General features: G+C 40.7%; 1 protein-coding gene across 4 annotated transcripts in view; it reads left to right on the top strand.

Annotated features, from left to right (window-relative positions):
• SORCS1 (sortilin related VPS10 domain containing receptor 1) overlaps window positions 1–18,793 on the top strand; it is a 468,685-nt gene that overhangs the window by 287,874 nt on the left and 162,018 nt on the right. For all 4 annotated transcript variants that reach the window (XM_064488397.1, XM_010987109.3, XM_010987108.3 and 1 more), the window contains exon 4: window positions 8,366–8,524. In XM_064488397.1, coding sequence (XP_064344467.1) covers window positions 8,366–8,524 — 159 coding nt within the window. The remainder of the gene's footprint in view (window positions 1–8,365; window positions 8,525–18,793) is intronic.

Below are 18,793 nucleotides of genomic sequence, written 5' to 3'. Positions count from 1 at the left end.
CCTGAGCACCAAAACCTTGAACAACATAAATGGTTGTCTTAAACCACTCCTCTGATGTAGTTTGTGGCACAGCAATAAATAAGTGGAAGAGAGGTCCTTTTCTCTTGATATCCCATAGGAGTTCTGCTATTTTAAGATGGAATTAGTCCAAGATATAGAACTGCTGAGAAAACGCAATCATGGGGGGAAAATTATCTTAAAACGTCGCACCGCTGTATTGCCTGTTCTGACGGAATGGGAAGAAGAAATGAGAGCAGAGAGAGAAACAGCAGTAGGATGTAATTATGCTTGGGGCCAGCTGATTAAGCACATTTGTCCTGTTCTGCCTCTCAAAAACAACTTGAGATGATCAGTGTCTGTCATTAAATAATTAAGGAACTCAGAAGAAAATTTACATGAAATAGATCTCCTTGTTAACTGGAGGCACCTCTTCCCGGATGGTCCCCTCCAGCCCCATCTTCCTGAGAGCAGCAGTGGAGCTACAGAGGCCAGTCTCACTTCACTAATCTGCAAATCCTATTGGAGAGAAACCCCTGGTGTTCTCCATCGTCTTGTCAGAAAAGCTTTAATAGCCAAATACATTAGCAAGGTCTCATGTGGCTGAGACCTCATTAATCTTCCCCAATGCACCCGAGTGTATTTGTCCGTTTACCAGGAAGCATTAATATATGTAAATAAAATTAAAACATATTCCTGTATAACGATACAAGTACAGCAAAGGATGAAGAATGTGAGTACGTTCTGTTCACTGATTTTCAGAATGAATTCATTCCTATGGACTCTTCCTTTCATTTTCCTGACTTTCAACTTGACATTTATTCAGACTCTAAAATCAAATGCCCATCTTAGAGATTTTACCCAAAATGGTGTGTCCCTCACCTAAATCAATGTTAAAATATACTGATAGCTTCTCTTTCCTGCTCTTTCTCCTCAGCTCCTCTCCTTTATCATTTTAGTGGAATAAAGAGATTTCTTCTCATTAAATGAACATCATTTCTTGTAAAGTTTCCCACGAGCAAAGAAGATGAATGTCCGTTTCTCCCAGCATCACGGCTCCCTCTGATGGCAGCTAACACTTAAATGATGTAACCTTTTGGCATTTATAGATCTTGGGGGATTTAAGACAGAAGTTACTCTGGGACTCGTAATGACCATGGAAGTGTGTTCTGATTGAGTTTGAGCAGAGGCTATGGATAATGGTGGGGTTTTTAAGGCGGCTCAAATATTCTCAAGGTATTTAACCAGTCTCCATAGTGACTGCAATAATAAAAACGTCTTTCAAATTCGCACATCATTCTTTTCTTTTCAAATACCATTTTTTAAAAGCCAGATGACCCACAATTCTAAGTATTAATGAATATTCCATATTCCCTACTATCCCCTTAGCATGATAATAGTGATTTCTCCAGCAAAATGAGATTTTTTTTTTAAATGCCAGTTAGACATAGGATTCTGTTTATTAGGAAAACAATCACATTGTGATGATTCTTACTGGTTTTAGCATACTTTTTTTTTGCGAACAAGCTTGTAGGGAAATGTTTGTTCCTTACCTGTAATGTATCATCAGGTTAAAGCTTTTTGGCCGTTCTATCATTTTTTTTCTCACCAATACTAATGAGAAGACATAAAATCAGTCTTACGGAGGAATGATACTAGATGAATTAAGAAAAGGAGGCCAGGGACATGGTGAAAAGTCTGAATGTGGACCAGGACTCGGTATCTTGATTCCACAGATTTATATTTAAAGTCTCCCCTCCCCAAATTATTTTTATTTCTTCAGAAATACCTTACCCATCTTCTTGTTATTGAATCTCCATTATCTATTTCCTAGTGCCTTATTGCCCCCACCTTTTTCCCATCTAGGCAATATTTTTATGAGGTATTTGTAATACAAGGTTTATCTCTTTCTCTTTCTTTTTTAGAATTCAACTATCATATTTTATCAGAACATACAGTACTAAATGTGACATTGTATGTCAAATAATTACAGTAACATTTGCACACAACTCAACATTGCTTGCACAAAGATGATCTTATTTGATCCTTAGGCAAACACGTGCAGTGTACCCCGTAGAGAGCTTGACCACTGATTATGTGACCTTGAGCAAATTACCCCCTTCCTCAAAGCCTCACTTCCTAATCCATCAAATGGACATACTATCTATCTGAAGTATTTTAATAATTTAGTAAATAATATATTTTAAAGGTTTAGAGAGTGCTGGTACACAGCAGATGCTCAATAAATGTAAACATTTTTTATATCACTGCCCTCAATGATGAAACTGAGGCTCAAAAAAAAAAAAAAAAAGAGATTACACGAGCGGAGAGCTCTTTAAAATGGTGTGACAGATGCGGCAGACATGAAACTCGAATCCATCTTCGGAGTCCGGCCCCTGGCATATTGTGATTCTAGTGGTGTATTTATGGTTTGTTTTTCCTCCTTCTTCTCAGGCATGAATGGGATTCACTAAATTCAGCTTTCTCTTTTCTGAAGAAGTGCACAGATTTAGGATTTGATCATGGCTCTTCTTGGGGAAAACAAGTGCCTGGTTCAGAGCCTCACGCTCAGCCCTGCAGATCAACCTGCCCTTGTGTACACAGAGGGTCACAGTGATGGGAGCGGAGTCTCAGTGAATTGGAGCTTTTCAGTTTGAGATTCTCTAAGTTAACTCAGAGGAGAATGTTGTGTTCAGTAGTCTGAAGAGAAATCAGAAGCCATCTTCGATAAGCTTTCTTTCTTGAATTATTTTCCAAGGAGTGTTACGCATGTGGTATCATTCCTGGTGAATCTTACTCTTCTATGTACCCTAGTGGGTTTGGTAAGAGGAGTATTGAATGAATGATCATTATGGTTGCATAACAAGTAATAGGTCAGGTCTTCTGACGAGGCTATGAAGAGAAGTGTGAGGGACTGAAATTGTTTGATACACTTCTTGAAAACACTTTTTTCTCCCTGAAAATTTAAAGTCTTTGGGCCCTAATTTAAAAAGAATAGTTTAAAAGTAACTTTATAGCATAAAATACAAAAGTTTCCCTGCAATTTCATTGAATCAGTCTTTAGGTCATAAGTAAATGGTCTTATTGCCCAAACATTCTCTTACTTTGTGTTAATGACTGTGGGTGGAACATTAGGTGAGCTTCACTGAGTTCAGAGGAGAGGGTGAGAGTGGGACTTAAGAGTGATTGCACACTGGGTCCATCTTTCTACAGACTCTTTTCTCTCAGTGTTTACTTGATTGAACCTTTTTTTAAAAATCACTGTCCTCTCTTTTTCTCACTATTGTTTGTACTTCATTGATTTCCTTTCATGAATCATTCTGGGATCCTGGGTAACTCTCCCTAATTGTGTTCTCTAAACAGTTGCCAGTTGATAAGCACTTACTGTTCTCTCCCTCAACGCATCTGGGAAGGGTGATTGCTCCTCTCGAGAGGTGAATGGGCAGCTTTTCCACCCAAGTTGGTCAGCCAGTTGTTTACTTGCTCTGATTACATTTTGCTTACTTTTTTTTTTTTTTTTTATTGGAGCCAGAGGTTTGAAAATAGCCTCTTATACAGAATAAAGTGGTTCCATAACTAAAGTACCCAATTGCTACTGTTGCTCTTTGTCATTGTCATTGTTATTATGGAAAATATTTATTAGGCACCTGAGATATGGGCATCTGGATCTGAGTTAAGCCTTGAGCAAAACAAGAGAGATATCCCCAGTACACGACCTCTTCTTGATTCCAGCCTATGAATGACAAGGAGTAGACAAATGAGCAAACAAATGATGAATGACACATAAAATAAATATTCTTTGCTTTAGGATCAAAGAAATGGTGGGGAAAAAGTATATGCCTAGAGGTGGTGAAGCCGCCTCTTATTAACTCCACCCTGTCTAAACAGGTACATAATGGAATTCCACGAGCAACACACCTAGAAAAAGAATCTGGAAAACTAAATAGAAGGAGCATTCTTCTGGGAGGAATGTCCTGAGTAGATACCTAGAAGGATCAGAAAGCTGCCAGGCAGCCGTTTGTAGAATTAGATTGTGTAGCCATATGTTGAATCTGGAGCAGGTCAAAGAGAATGGCAACGCATTTAGTTTTTGACCATGTTGAGCTTTCAGAAGGAATAATAACAAAAAAAAAAAAAAAAAAAAAAGAGAAGTGACATATTTTAAATCTATAAATTGCATTTCATGTTCATTGGTCACTGCTAGGAAAAGCAGATAAGGTTTCTTCCTTCTCTTGAAGTGGATGATGAGCCATTGCTTGGAGTCGGGTGGTGGGAGCCTGTGTCGCCGTTGTTGACTTTCTGTGGAAAACAGTTCATCTGCAAGTGCAGTCACTGCAGCTTCTGCACACCCTGCAGGGCACGAGTAAAGGAGTTCTAATCACTCCTGGGCTGATCTGAACAGAGAATAATTACCTTCCTGGTAAAGACAGACACTTCCCCTTGTCCTCACACTCTGTTTCCAAGTAAAACAGCAGGAATTTGTTTAAGAGGACTCGGACGCTCAGTGTCACAGGGCTCAGTGAAATGCATTGTAGCAGAAGGTAGGGACAAAGAGGACTCACTCATTTGTTCATTTGTTTGTTCTTCTACAAAGATGTCTGGACCTGCTATGGACCAAGCTTCATGCTAGGCAAACAAGCCCTCCTTTTAGAGAGCTCACTTCAGGAATCCTGCTAAGTTTGGAGGCACGCCTTTTAAAGACCTTTTAAAGTTCTGTCATTCAGATCGTATTCCAGAATGCAAAGGGTTAAACCATTTATTCAAAGTCCTATGAAGAGCCAAAAGCAGGTAAAGAACCAGTGCAAACCAGCAAAAAAAAAGGGATCACTGAACACATTTAAGGAATGTAGTCTATTATTTTTTGAGGCGCATTCACTGACTTGAAATTACTATTTTGATATTTCCTAGTAGAATACTTTTTGAGAAGATAGGACTTTATTTATAAATGATGTCATTTATGTATAAAGATTGGATCACGCTTATTATTTACATTGTATCTTTTTTCTCATGGGCTAAACATTTTCTATTTAGATCTTACTTTAAAATCTGTGCTTATTAATATGTTTACTTTTAATAACCTACAAATGACAGCAAACTTTAACTCATTTGAAATAAAATTATTAAAGAATTTAAATTTGAAGACTGAAATCGTAAGATTGCATTTATTCAATTAGCAATAATTCATAAAGTGCTCACTACGTTTCAACCGCTGTACCAATTGTAACCTAATTGTGATGAAGGTTGTGATTAAGTAATTGAAATACATTGTACACAGTGGTGTGTATTAGTGTATGCAATTGTGTGTTTGTGATTCAGGTGGAAATAAATATAGACCATAATATTAAATGAAAAGAAAAGCAATAAAAAAAAACTCCATGAAATGATATGTAGCTTTGAATAAAGAAATAGAAGGGGGTTTAACTCGTCAAAAGGGTAGAATCATAAACAGTTTGTTTTTCTTTTATTTTGATTTTATCTTTTTTTATTAGTTTTTTGGGGGGTGGGGGAGGGAGATAATTAGATTTATTGATTTATTTATTTTTAGAGGAGGTACTGGGGATTGAACCTAGGACCTCAAGAATGCTAAGCATATGCTCTACCACTTGAGCTATATCCTCCCCTTCTTTTATTTTGGATTCTGTTAGCAGTCTTACATTGTTTTTGCAATAAAAATGGCTAAACAAAAGTGGATCCAGACTGACCTGTTTGCTTTGAGTGGATTGGAGCAGAGATTTGAAAGAGGAATCACTGAAAGTTTTATGTAATATAGATACATCTTCAAGGGGAATTTTCTGACATCTTCTATAATTTCCAAAATGTCAGATTCCCAAATAGAGGGTTTTAGGTGAAGACTATGTAGAGATGGTGAGATTTTGGTCTACATAGTTTTAGTACTCAGAAGAAAAGCCAAAGAAGCCAGGAATTTTATTTATTCAATATTAAATATCCATATGTTTGAAAATATTTACATTATTCTGCCTTCCCCATCCATTATTATTTGGATGTGAAATATCATATACAGTCTGATGACTTAGAGCATTATTATCAGAAATATTTTAAATAAATGATAAATAAAAATCAGCTTGATTTGAGGATGTTCTCTAGGCCCAGGGTTTTTATTTTGGTTAAGTAGTCTGCCAGGAGGAGCAGGTGGTGAGGTCTGCACTTGTGAGAAGAAAGTAAAACATACTCTGGCTTACAGGGAAATAGAAAATCAGAGGGGGGGGAAATTCACTTTGCCTGAGACAATAGATGCTCTGTAAAACTGAGCCTCTTTCTATTATCATGGAAATTACTTTTTGGCAGTGGTGTAAAAGGTGGTTGTATATTATTGTTAATTGTGGTTGGAGACACAAAGCAATATGATCATTTGATGACTTATTTGTTATTTGGAAAATGGCAGCTTTTATGTGCCAGTAAATATGAAATCACCTGGAAATATGCTTGTGAATTTAGAAGCCATCTGACCATCCTTGCTTAATATGTACAATAGACTTTAATTAAACCATGCAAGTTTGTAGTTAGCAGATTACCTGATGGTTCCGCATCAGCCTCTCAAAGAGGGAGCACTGTCTGCTTGGTGAATGCACGACAGAGAAACTTATATCTTTGTCAGAATTGATGGTCAGTGGACTGTGGCCTCACCAGAATGTGGAATAAGAGGCAATTAGCCTCCAATTTCATGTGTGTTCTCCATCCTGGCCAGAGTGCGGCTGACAGCCACAGCGTCCTGCTCACTCCACCACGGCCATTTCTCCTCTCCCAAGAAGAGCAGGCTGAAGGAAGAGCAAGGAGCCTTCAATCCCAGCTAACATAAACACAGTTCAGGCTGCGTGTGTCTGGTGCGCAAGCCTCAGGTGCCATTTGCAGTGACAGGACGCTACTTTGGAAGATGACACTAACTATTCTGAGGTTTTAATATGATTGCCTCCAGATGCTTGAGAAAGCCTTGTGTTTGCCTGGCACTTGGCTCTTTTATGACATGGCTCTAGTTTTGTTTTTGTTTTTTTTTCCCTCCCTTTCTCTCTCTTCTTTTCCTGAAATGGCTGCATCCTCAGCCAGTAATCTTTAAACCCCGGGCTGCAGTGATTTGTCTTCATACGGCCACACATTAAGCACATCGTTCATGCTTCTCTGAACCAAACTCAGAAAGTGCCAATTAATAAGTTGATAGGGAAGAAGTCAATGGGTAGCATTAAGGCCACCTGTCTGGAGGCATTAGGTGCTCACTTTGCCTGCGCAAAAGGCAACCTGCGGAGAGTTGGGAATAAGGTGCTTTATCACACATACCCAGAGGCAGAAAACGAGAGGATAGAAAGCAGTTTTCAGGGCATCACCTCCATCTTGCTTCTATCACGGATTGTTCACATTGCTCTGGCCAAGATTAACCATCTCAACGAGAGAGCACAAACCCTCTGCAGCTGTGAATTTTTACATGCGTGTAGCATATTCTCTTGTCGATGGGCTGCAGGTTGAGAAGGGCATCTACCTACTCTTTCCACGGCCCTTCCATTCGTGAGATGCTCAGACTGTTCTGGGCATCTTTCTAAATCCACAGGTCTACTCTGAAAACTTGTTCCATTCATTCCATTAACTTGCATTCATTCATTTGACAAATATCCACTGAGTATATGTCATGCTGAACCTCCTTCTAACTGCTGGGAGTACACCTGGTAGAGAAATACCAGCTATCACTATTCTCATGGGCCTTGTGTTCTAGAGGGGGGTACATAGGCAATAAATAAGTAAGTAAACTACTTCATAGATTAGCAGGTGATGAAAGAACCTTTGTACAATACCCCTGAGGCTTTTGAATGCTCAGCTTTTGACTCGAGACTCAGAAAATCAGGCTAAAGGCAGGATGAAAAGAGATATTGTTGATGTGAACAAGAGGGTTTGTGGTAGGAGAGAAAAAACAGCGGACTCCATCCTCTTTTTGTTTCTTTCTACATTTCGTATGAAAGACTGAAAAGTCTTGCTCTATTACCCCCCAAAATGGAGACTAGATGAGGCTCAGTAAGAAGGAGAGTTGAGGTTAGGGGAATAATGGGAAGCATTTCAGATTAAGGAAGTAACCTTGGGGAAACACCAAGGCGCCCTATAGAAGGGAAGAAAATACACTCCTCTGTTTCCTCCTCCTCCCTTTCAACCTGCCCTGCTTCTTTAATTTCTTAGTGAAGACAGTTCCATGGCATTGGTCCAAGGGGTAGGAGAGCCAACGTGATAGAGTCAAGGTCTTTGTTTAGCCAAGCGTTCTTTGCCTGCTCCCTTTTCCTCCCTTGTCAAAAATGTAGCTATTTTTAAGCTCGGTAAATCTGCAAACTTAACTTTCTGTTGTTTTTCTTTCCCAAACAACTCTCTGCTGCAGATCATGTTGCTCACAGACCCAGAGATTGAGAGCAGTTTACTGATCAGCTCAGATGAAGGGGCAACCTATCAAAAGTACCGGCTGAACTTTTACATCCAGAGCTTGCTTTTCCATCCCAAGCAAGAGGACTGGATTCTGGCATACAGCCAAGACCAAAAGGTGAGCCTTGTAACCTTGTTCGAGACAACAGCACATGGTTGTCCCAGGAAAAGACCGCTACTTAATCATCTCTGAATTTCTTCTCAGTGGTCACCTTTGTTCTGTGCAGTAGCCTGAACTCTGTGTCTCTGGGGCGAGGGGCAGCAACGTGGACCTCAGAGGGGCTTGCTTGAGCTGTGTAAGCATCTGAAACATTATACAAAGGAAAAGCCAAACACTGAGGAAGATATTGTGGGGAAGCAGATCTCAACCTGAAAGCTTCAACCCATAAAGAGCCCCCAACCTCCATGGCATTTAAGACAGTGTTTTGTGTAGGTGGAGATGAGAGCATTTTTTGGAATAAGGGTCCCATGGCTTTTACCAGAGCCTGTAAAGAGTAGGTGGATGCCCTTCAAGTTGGCCCTGAAAAGGTTAGGAACATTAGTGATTTGCTAAAATAGTGAGAGAAATGGCCAGAGAGCAATAATAATGTACATAGATAACATTATTCTGAATCAGGTAATCTCAGGACTTTTCTTCTCTCAGCAGCTGGGTTGAAGGAAAGGTCCACTTTTTTTGTTGTTGTTATTAAACGGATGTATACTATTTTTTTCACATTTTAATTTCACTAAACACTGAGCTCAACCTATACTGGCCCTGAGTTCAGATTTTTGAAATAAAGGTAAGTGCACAGCTTTAAGAGTTCCATGTATTAAACACTGCACAATATATTCAACAATTAGAAAAAAAAATCTTTGGGGGAGGGTCTTATAACTATATACCTTTATACTTTTAGTAAACAAGGATAGGGACAAGCCCTGCAATTTGAGGAAAAACCCATTCAGGACAGAGAGATCCTTGGGAAAGTTCCACTTTTTAAGAAAGCATTGAATGAAGTTATGCTGTTATGTCTGTTAGTGTATGTGTGTGTGTGTGTGTGTGTGTGAGTGCACGTGTTCATACATGATACGTGTACGTATTTTATGGGATAAGTGCTACAGAATATGTCATGTACAAATACATTGTAAAATACATACAGTTCCTGCTTTTAAGGAACTTGCGTTTTCAGGTGGAATATAAGGCAAACAACAGCAAATACAATCAGATTAAAATTAAAAGAAATAAAACATGCACAGGCACATGCAGGAGAGCTTCTAGCCATAAAAGCTGAAAGGAAAATAGGTAAAAATATTAAAATGTTCTTTGTGAAATGCATGTTTCAGTGAGGTCACTCTGAGAATTCTCCTTAGAGAAATTATATATTACAAAGTACATATATTCAACGAAATCCTGGGCTCACTTGAGTGAGGAGGCTATTGCAGGATTTTATCTGGGTGGGGTTCTTCTTCCTCTAGGGAGGGGAATGGTATAAGAAACTTTCCAAAGTCTACAGACAGGAGCATTTTTGAGGAAGCAAATTAAAATTCTTAGGATTAGAGTTTTATTCATGCTGCCCTTGCTGCCAAATAAAATGCACATTAAGCCTAAAAATAGAAAAGATTTACAATTAGTATTTTTTCCCTCTTGAGCAGCCCGGCTACCCTTTCAGCAGAATGTACAATTTCATTCCTGGAGTCAAGCCACAGTGCATCTGGTCCAGGCTGGTGCAGTTACCAGAGGCACAGCTGAGAGGCTCGGGACACAGAGTATTAGTCATTTAATCCACTGGGTTTTTGTATTTTACTTGACAGTTGGTTAATTTTCCCCTGGATGCCAGAGGCACAGTGAGGGCCAGATTTACCTGGCTAAGTGAAAACTATGCATCTTTGAAGTTATGTTGGAGGAAAGGCCCCAAAATGTAACCCTTTAGGTGCCAGCCCTTCAGACAGTGCCTCTGGCACGAGCACTGTGGCAGAGTGGGTGATGCTGGGGGAGTCAGGGCATGTGGGGGTTATGGCCCCAACTCAGCCACGTATAGGAGCAGTACTTGGTGTTGGCTTTCTTTGCCTTAAAGTCTCCTTTCTGGGATAATTACAATTGCAGGTGTACTTCCAATGAGATTGAAAAAACCAACCAAACAACAAAAACAAATACTAGGTACCATGTCTGGTTTCAGTGCTCAGTATCGTGCACTGTTGGTATAAAATAACTACACCAAGGGGTATCCAATCTATCTAGGGAAAGAGGATAAAAACGCATGAGTTCATTAGTAGTGTTAGAGGGGCCAAAAGGCAGATAGATCCCTCACTCACACGCAATACCTACCCAGTCAAAGGAGCTGATGGCCTGTGTGAAACTGGCAGCCCGGAGGTTAGGAGATGGAGGTCTTATAAAATGACTTCACCTAGATCTTGATGAATATGTCATCTCTCTGTTGGGGAGGAGGGCCACATTTTACGTAAGAGGAATGTCATAAACAATGATATGAAGTTGTAAAGTTAGAAAACCTATGTTAACAGGATTGTGAATGTATCTTTTTGGCTGAAACTGAAATTTGGGAAAGCTAATTATACATGTACTCCTGGAACCTACTTTTCGGTTTTTGGGACTGCTTTGACTGTTAGGCAAAATAATTTTTGTTTTCCCAGTTAGGAGCCTTTTGAACATTTTAGTCAGTGGAATTATATGTCCAGAGCTATAGATTACAAGGATTAATCTGCTTGCACATTAGGATGCACTGTGATAATATGAGGCCAAAACCAAGAAGACCAGTTAGGAAGATACCACAGTAGTCCTGGTCTGGACCAAGAAATGTCTTTCGTGACCACAGACCAAATGAATTCTACCATCTTAGAGGCAGAAGAAGCTTTAACACCCTGCTCTGTGTGTAGCTAACAAATCAAAAATCTGAGAAGTTAATGAATTTTCCCAAAGGAGAAAACCACTCATTGGTATTACATGTCTAAGTTCAGCCACTGGAATAAAACCTTATATGAAATTTATTAGGGCTTTCTACTCAATTGATGGTGATTTCTGGAGATTAGCAAAGGGACAGAAGCCAGCCTTTTTACTAAGCTCTCTGTTTCTCTGGAAGAGAATGAAGGATAAATCATCCTGAGGGGAAAAAAGTTGTGGCTAACCTACTAATATGAGTCGAGGTTGGAGAAGAACTGCATATCTCAGGGCTTGGATCACAGAATGAGCAGCGTGGGGCCTTAGCAGGGAGGAGTGCAGGCTCCAGCCATCAGATGAGCCATTAGCTGGTGGTGTTGGCCAGAAGTCAAGTGGCGGGGTCTGGGCCACTCATGTGGCTCAGTGATATGGAAATAATAGCTGGCAATCACCTATGACACAGAGCTTTTAACACTGATGAGTTGCCGCGATGGGTGCCAAGGTGGGGCTCATGCTGGTGTTGGCGGCCAGTGACTGTGTTTGCCTGGGAAATGGGAACATGCATTCTTTCGCGTAAGTAACGCTCATCAGTGTTTCAGTGACAGTCACCGCTGCAGAACCCCTAGCTGAGATGGTGCTGCCGTGCTGGGATTCCCTCTGCTGGATGCTGTTTTCCACACGCCTGTGGTGAACAAAATCCTCAGGCAGAAAGTGCTGTTAGAAAGTATCGCACTGAGGTGTCAGCTCCCACTGAGCTCGCCTGTGAACAGAGTCTCCCTCTCCTCTCTCTTCCCTTGTTTGCTGTCCTGTCTTTTCAGGCACATGCTCCCTCCTTTGAATACACAGCCGCCGTTACTTTTCCCTCATTTCCCTGCCATTGTGTTTTCTCACCTTCACTGAGACCTGGGGGCCCTGGGACAGGGTCTGGGTCTCTGGCTCGCAGGAGAGAGCCCATGTGGGCTGCGGCGTTCTGCTCTGACCGCATTTCACGTTGAGTGTCTGAATTCTCGATGGAGGCTCTTTTGATGTGAGCTTTTAAAGAGTTTGGTTGAGCAGATTGTCCTTTCTGGCTCAAGATAGAGTTTTACTGGCCATCAGTTCCGTAGGAAGCCAGATTAAAAAAAGAAAAAAATCCTTTAATCAGAGAGACATGTATATGGCCAAGTGCCCTCCAAATTCATAAAATCAGGATATTTTATTCTTTCAGCCTTTTTTTCTTAGAGAGAGAAAAATCTACCTATGAAATGTCTCGGTAGTCGCCAAGAGGTCAAAGCTTTCTTGAAGGGGCATGTGGTTCTCCCACCACCACGAGAATGACTGAAGAGAAAAGGTTTGGAGGCTTTTTCCCTTTAAAGTTCTGTAGGAAGTAGCTTGACTTCTCAGGAAGCCCGGTTGGGGGACTTACAGGGTATAGATGCAAGCGCTAGACTCCTCGGCCTCTCAAAGGTCTATGTGAGGGTGTGCCCTTGGAAAGCCCCAAGAATTTCCAGAAAAATAAGCATTATGGACATTATGGAAATGTCATGCCCTGTGGGCAGAGGTGTACCTGCCACGTACAGTCATATGCCTTTGGCTTCTTACAAAACAGCAGTGACTCACTATGGACACTATGGAGACTTCCAGGCCATTCGTTACGGGAGCACCAACAGCTCACTTTGCTGGACTGACCTACCTTTTATTTCTGTAATTAAGCAGTAGGCAGACCGAACATTCTGCGTGTTCCTCTCGTTTCTTTGCATCTGGAGACCCAGCAGCCAGGAGCACAGAGAGAGTGCCTCCTTTCCTTGCTGGTTTTCCCTCCACTTTCTCGCTTCTGTGCAGGCTTAGTTACAGCCTCCCAAGGAGGTCTCAGCGGCAGGCCGAGTCTGCCAGATTGCATCTTTATTTTAATTTGGCAATAAACTAGTGTACAAACTGTGCTATAAAACGTCGCCTCCAACAGCATCTCTCAGTCTGTCTTAAACACCTCACTAAACATGATGTGTTGGGAAACATGGGAAATGAGAGAAAACAAAGTGCAGATGTGACTGAACGAAACGAAAAAAAAAAAAAAAACCCAGGGGAAGAGTGTAAGACTAGGCACTATGCCTCAGCTCTGCGGAGCACCCCGGGGTGCGGGGCTCGTGGCCTCTGTTCGGGGCGGCCCCGTGGAGAGATCTGTACCAGGGAGAGTCTGCAAGGCTGTGAAACCGACGTGGACGCTACTGGGGCTCAGACCGCCTAGGAGCTTGGAAGGAGAGGCCCCCTTGCCGGGCTTCCCTGGGCTGCCAAGGCCTCTTCCTCAGGCAGCCCTGCAGATGCACCTGCTGCCTCTGACCACAAGCAGGAGGGACCACTTTCCTCCATTCCTCCACAGTGGGCTTCTTCTCCCCACCCTGTGGATGCCCAAGTCCTTCTAGGCCATGAACTCCGTTCCTGCACAGACAAGCAGGACATCTAACTGAACAGAGCAGCTGGGTCTGAGCCACGGGAGACTGGAGAACAGGTGTTTATTCACCGAGGTGGGTGGGGTGGGGTGGGTGGGGCTGTTGGTAAGCTCCAGCCTGCTGGTCTGGCTGTTGAGGATGGCTGGTCCAATGTTCAGACCTTCTCCAGTTTTTTAAGAGAAGTAATCCTGCTTTATTTGAAATGTGATACTTTCTTATTTGTAAGTGTGTATAACTAACTTGAAAATTTAAAACAGAAAGCTGTGCAGGGCAAGTAAACCTCATCTGTCGCCTTGTAGTTGTCCCCAAGTCATTTTTTTTCCCCTCATTTTTCTGACTTCCCCATCATCTTTGTTTTTCTCCTGTTCATGGATCTCCCTGTCAGTTTTCTTTTGGGAGACATTAAATTGTTTTGTGAATTTTTAAAAAATGCATCTAAATGAGTGATCTGTGGAGGGAAGATAAAACCTTTAGGACAGTTTAGTGGGCCACCCTTCATTTTGTGGCAGTTCTAGAATGTTCTTGGGTTTATATCACCTCCCTGATTCTGGAGCCTGGTGAGTCAGCAGTCCACGTAATACCACGTGGGGACTTGCATGATCTCTGTTCTCCTCTATATTACAAAGTATCACTGCTTATGAAAGAAAGAAGAAATCCGAAGGCTTGCACTTTGGCCTCAACTTCAGTATTTTGGTATATATGTGTAAGATACACTTAAAACCAAAACATGGGTTTAAAGGAAGAGAACATGTTTTGATAAGGAGACCCTTTGCACATATAATTGAAACCCTGAGTATTAACAGCGGCATTCTCTGTTTACATGAAGGCTGAGTATGAGTTAAAATCATATGGATAGAAAAGGAAAAGTATCCTGCCGATGTGTTTGAGCACAGACAGTGGAACTTGAGTAACTTGCATAAAGGTATTTAGAAAAAAAGAACTAGTTTTAGTTCTCTCTCTCCCTTCTTTCTACCAGTCCTGCAATTTTATTTAAAGTTTCATATCCATTCTTAATTTTTAAAAAGTCCACAACTTCTTTATTTCTTTTTAATCTTTCCTACTTTCCTGACTGGGCCCTAACAGAGGGCCATTACCTATCATGGCTACTTTGAATGCCAGGAATTCTCTGGGAAATAATGATGACTTGATAAGGGAAGAGATGTCAGCATTTTCTAAAACTCAGTCACATTGGTTTCTCACCAGTGATAGACAACACAGCAAGCAAGTTAAGAACAGCAGCTCTCTACGCTGTCAGGCCCTGCAAATGGCTGTGTGACCTTCAGTGGTTACTTAACTTAATAGTTTCTCCAGCCGAGAAGTGGAAGTCCTAACAGTACCTGGCTCCCAGGGCTGCGTGAGGATGCTGAGATAACGTGGTGAAGCACTTAAGGCAGAGCCTGGCACGTAGCAAGCAACACATAGATGGCAGCTGATGTACTATTCAAAGACCTGGGAGGTAGCCACCTGCTGTGTTATAACCAGATTTAGACACAGGGCTACCTTAACAGGAATCCAGTGTCTTTCCAGTCCCTGAAGTTATAGATACTTTCAACAGTGCTGAATATCCTCTTAGTCAATCACTAAAAGGTACTATTGAACCAGAATGGATGGAGCAAGCAAGAACCGATACCTGGTACTCAGAAAATATTATTGATTATAATAAATCAAGTAAGTCAGTAAGCCATTAAATAGTAAAGTATTTGTCTTCACAGTATCTCTATTTGTTTTTTTTGAACAGATCCAGCAGCCCCTTAATGTCAAAAGGGCAAGACTGAAATAAAAGAAAAACAGATCTTTCAAATTAAACCCACTGGGGATATTCAAATGATCTCTGCACAAGCACAAACACTTAGGAAACTAATATCTACCTAATGCCATCACATTTCCCAAAGGCACTGTATTAAGTAAAGAGGCACTCAGTTATTTGTAAGAAATAATGTTGAACATTATATACCATGCTGCTTTGGCAAGATTTCCATGTGCTTGAAAGTTCCCAATGTCAGAGCTGATTTCTAATCTCATGAATATGTAAATAACTCAAGTATCCAAGCACAAAACTGGCAATTAGAGTGGAAACCAGGGAGCTTGCTAAATGTCAACCCCAATGCTTGTTTATACAACAAATTCTCAAACTGAAATGCCATCATATGTAAACGAGGAAGGCCCCTGTTCACCTTAGATACCTGTTTAACCAGTTTGTTTCAGTTGCTACCTGCAACAGTTTGATCTACCTCTTCCCAATGATTTGAATGAAATGAGCTGCACAAATAAGGAGAAATGGACAGTTTAAAACGAGTGATAGGGGTTAAGGTCTGGACAGACATAATTATGCTATTTGGTAGCTATTTAAGCTTTGAAAATGACATTTTTTGCTTTTGCAGCTGTATAGCTGGCTCTTTTGATCTGTTGGACCCACCAACACTTGTCTGAAAAGATTAAGATGCCTCCTTAATCCAGGCATCAGTCTGGGAGAGTTGGAAGGACATTTGACATCCTAAGAGGGCATGGATCTCTTTCTTAAATGAGCTCAAGGGATATCCAGAAAAAACCCTCTCTCTAAGGGTGGCCCTTTAGAAATCTAGTAATGCTAAAATTTTCCTGTATTCTTCCTTGTCAAGAGTGGTTGCAACTAACAGTGTTGCCAAGGAGAGGAGTCTTTTGGGGAGGAGGAAGTCTTGGTTTTGTAAATAGACACATTTTGTGAATTTGTGACTCTGTGATTTTCATATTTAAATTTTTTTTAAATGTTATCTTTTCCAACTGCCTCTCTTCATATAACAGGATATTGTAAGTCCAAATTACAAAGGGCACATTCTCTGGCCCAGGAGCTCCAGAGGCCCAGCCAGGGTCTCACAGCTGGCAAGAGGAAGACACACCAGAAGTTAGGTACCCTCCTAAAATTACCAGATCTCATTACTGAGCTATATCCTTAATATCAAATATGATCCGATGGAAAGTCACAAATGCCGATCTCCAAGGCTCTCACTCTCCTGACTTGCTAAATTCCAATGCCTGCTTGATAATGACAGGCATGATAAGAAATGACAGGCATGATAAGAAATGGTCCCAGAACAAGAAGACTTGTGGTCCAAAGCCAAACAGCCTCAGCTACTCCAAGAAAGGCCATGCTAAGCGTATTCAACCTCAGAAGCAGGGACACAGTAGCCTTGTCTGTAATCTTTCCTTGCTTCCTGAAAGTCTAAAAGAAAAAAGCAGTCACCAACTCTTCTCCCTGCCATTCCTCCCTTCCTGAGGGGTCTATGGACAGCTAAGCCTGGAGGCAATAATTAGCAGCAGAAAGAGGAGAGAGTGAGAACTGGTATTGACCGTTCACAGCAGGCGCTCTCCTAGGCTTTCACATCGTGTGCTCAGCTTTACTCTTACACTAAACACTCAGCCTTTGGAGCATCTGAGGCTCCAAGAGGTTGAGAAAGTTTCCCAAGGTGATTGGTAGAGCCAGGGGTCTAACCCAAGTTTGACTGTCTTCACACTCAGTCCTCACTGCACCAAAACACTTGTCTCCCTAGAAAAGCCATTGTGATTTTTTTTTAAATTTAATTGCCAATTTTTTTCTGCTTTTATCTAACTATCTTCCCCCTGTGCAACCTACCATGGGACCTGTTCCCTCTGACCAATGCTGTAGTACCCATTTCAAGAGCTGAATTTCTTTTTTAAGATTCCACATATAAGTGATGTCATATGGTACATTTCTCTTTCTGGCTTACTTTGCTTAGGATGACGATCTCCAGGTCCATCCATGTTGCTGCAAATGGCATTATTTTATTCTTTTTTTATACCTGAATAGCATTTTGTAATTTGATACATTGTAACTGACTATACTCCAATTTAAAAAATTTGTTTTAAAAAGAACTGAGTTTCATAGGAGAGGGGGATCTGTTTGCAGAACACACAGCAGAGGAAGGGAGAGGAGGGCACCTGAGAACAAGAGGGGAATTGCCCCTGACTGTGTCCCAGGCAGCCATCAGCCCCTTGTGATTCACCAGACCAGCTTGTGACACAGGTGTTGTGACTCCTGCACATCTGCTCCTCCAGCCTCACACAGGCTCTAGTCCCTGGGGTCTGTGTGTAAAATCTCCCCCTATCCAGGCAAAATGATGGGAGCTTTCAAAAGTGACCCTCTCTGCAAATCGGTGCAGCCATTGTGGAAAAGAGTATGGAGATTCCTTAAAAAATAGAGTTACCATATGATCCAGCAATCCCACACCTAGCTATATATCAAGGAAAGACAAAAACTCCAATTTCAAAAATTACATGCACTCCAATGTTCATAGCAGCACTATTTACAATAGCCAAGACATGGGAGCAACCTAAATGTCCAGCAATAGATGAATGGCTAAAGAAGATGTACATATATATATATATACATATATATATAATATATATATATGCACAATGGACTAATATTCAGCCATAAAATAGAATGAAATAATGCCATTTACAGCAACATGGACGGATCTAGAGATTATTGTACTAAGTGAGGTCAGGCAGAGAGAGACAGACACCATATATCACTTATGTGTACAATCTAAAAAAAAATACAAATCAACTTATTTACAAAACACAAACAGATTCACAGACATAGAAAGCAAACTTATGGTTACCAAAGGGAAAAGCAGAGGGAGTTATAAATTAGGAGTGTGGAATTAACAGATGCACACTGCTATATATAAAATAGACAACAAGGACTTAGTGTATAGCACAGGGAACTATATTCAATATCTTGTAATAACCTATAATGGAAAAGATCTGAAAAAGAATATATATATATATATATATTCTTATATATATATATATAAAAACACACACATATAGTGCTTCCCTTATGTATATATATGCAAATATATATATGTATAATTGAATCATTTTGCTGTGTACCTGAAACTAACAGAATATTGTAAATCAACTATATTTCAACTAAAAAAAAAGTTACTCTCTCTTTTGCTCTACTTCTGGTCAAATATTTTTCTTTTTTTCTCTTAAAATTTTATTCTGTTTATTGTTATTATTATTACTATTATTCCCTTTCCTCCTTCCCAGACGCGGAGTCCCTGACTCATCTAGGTACTCATCT

The sequence above is a fragment of the Camelus dromedarius genome, chromosome 8 (assembly GCF_036321535.1).
Source record: "Camelus dromedarius isolate mCamDro1 chromosome 8, mCamDro1.pat, whole genome shotgun sequence".
Taxonomy (NCBI): domain Eukaryota; kingdom Metazoa; phylum Chordata; class Mammalia; order Artiodactyla; family Camelidae; genus Camelus; species Camelus dromedarius.
The sequence above is the reverse complement of the archived record's forward strand: the minus strand, read 5'-3'. Positions and strand labels throughout refer to the sequence as shown.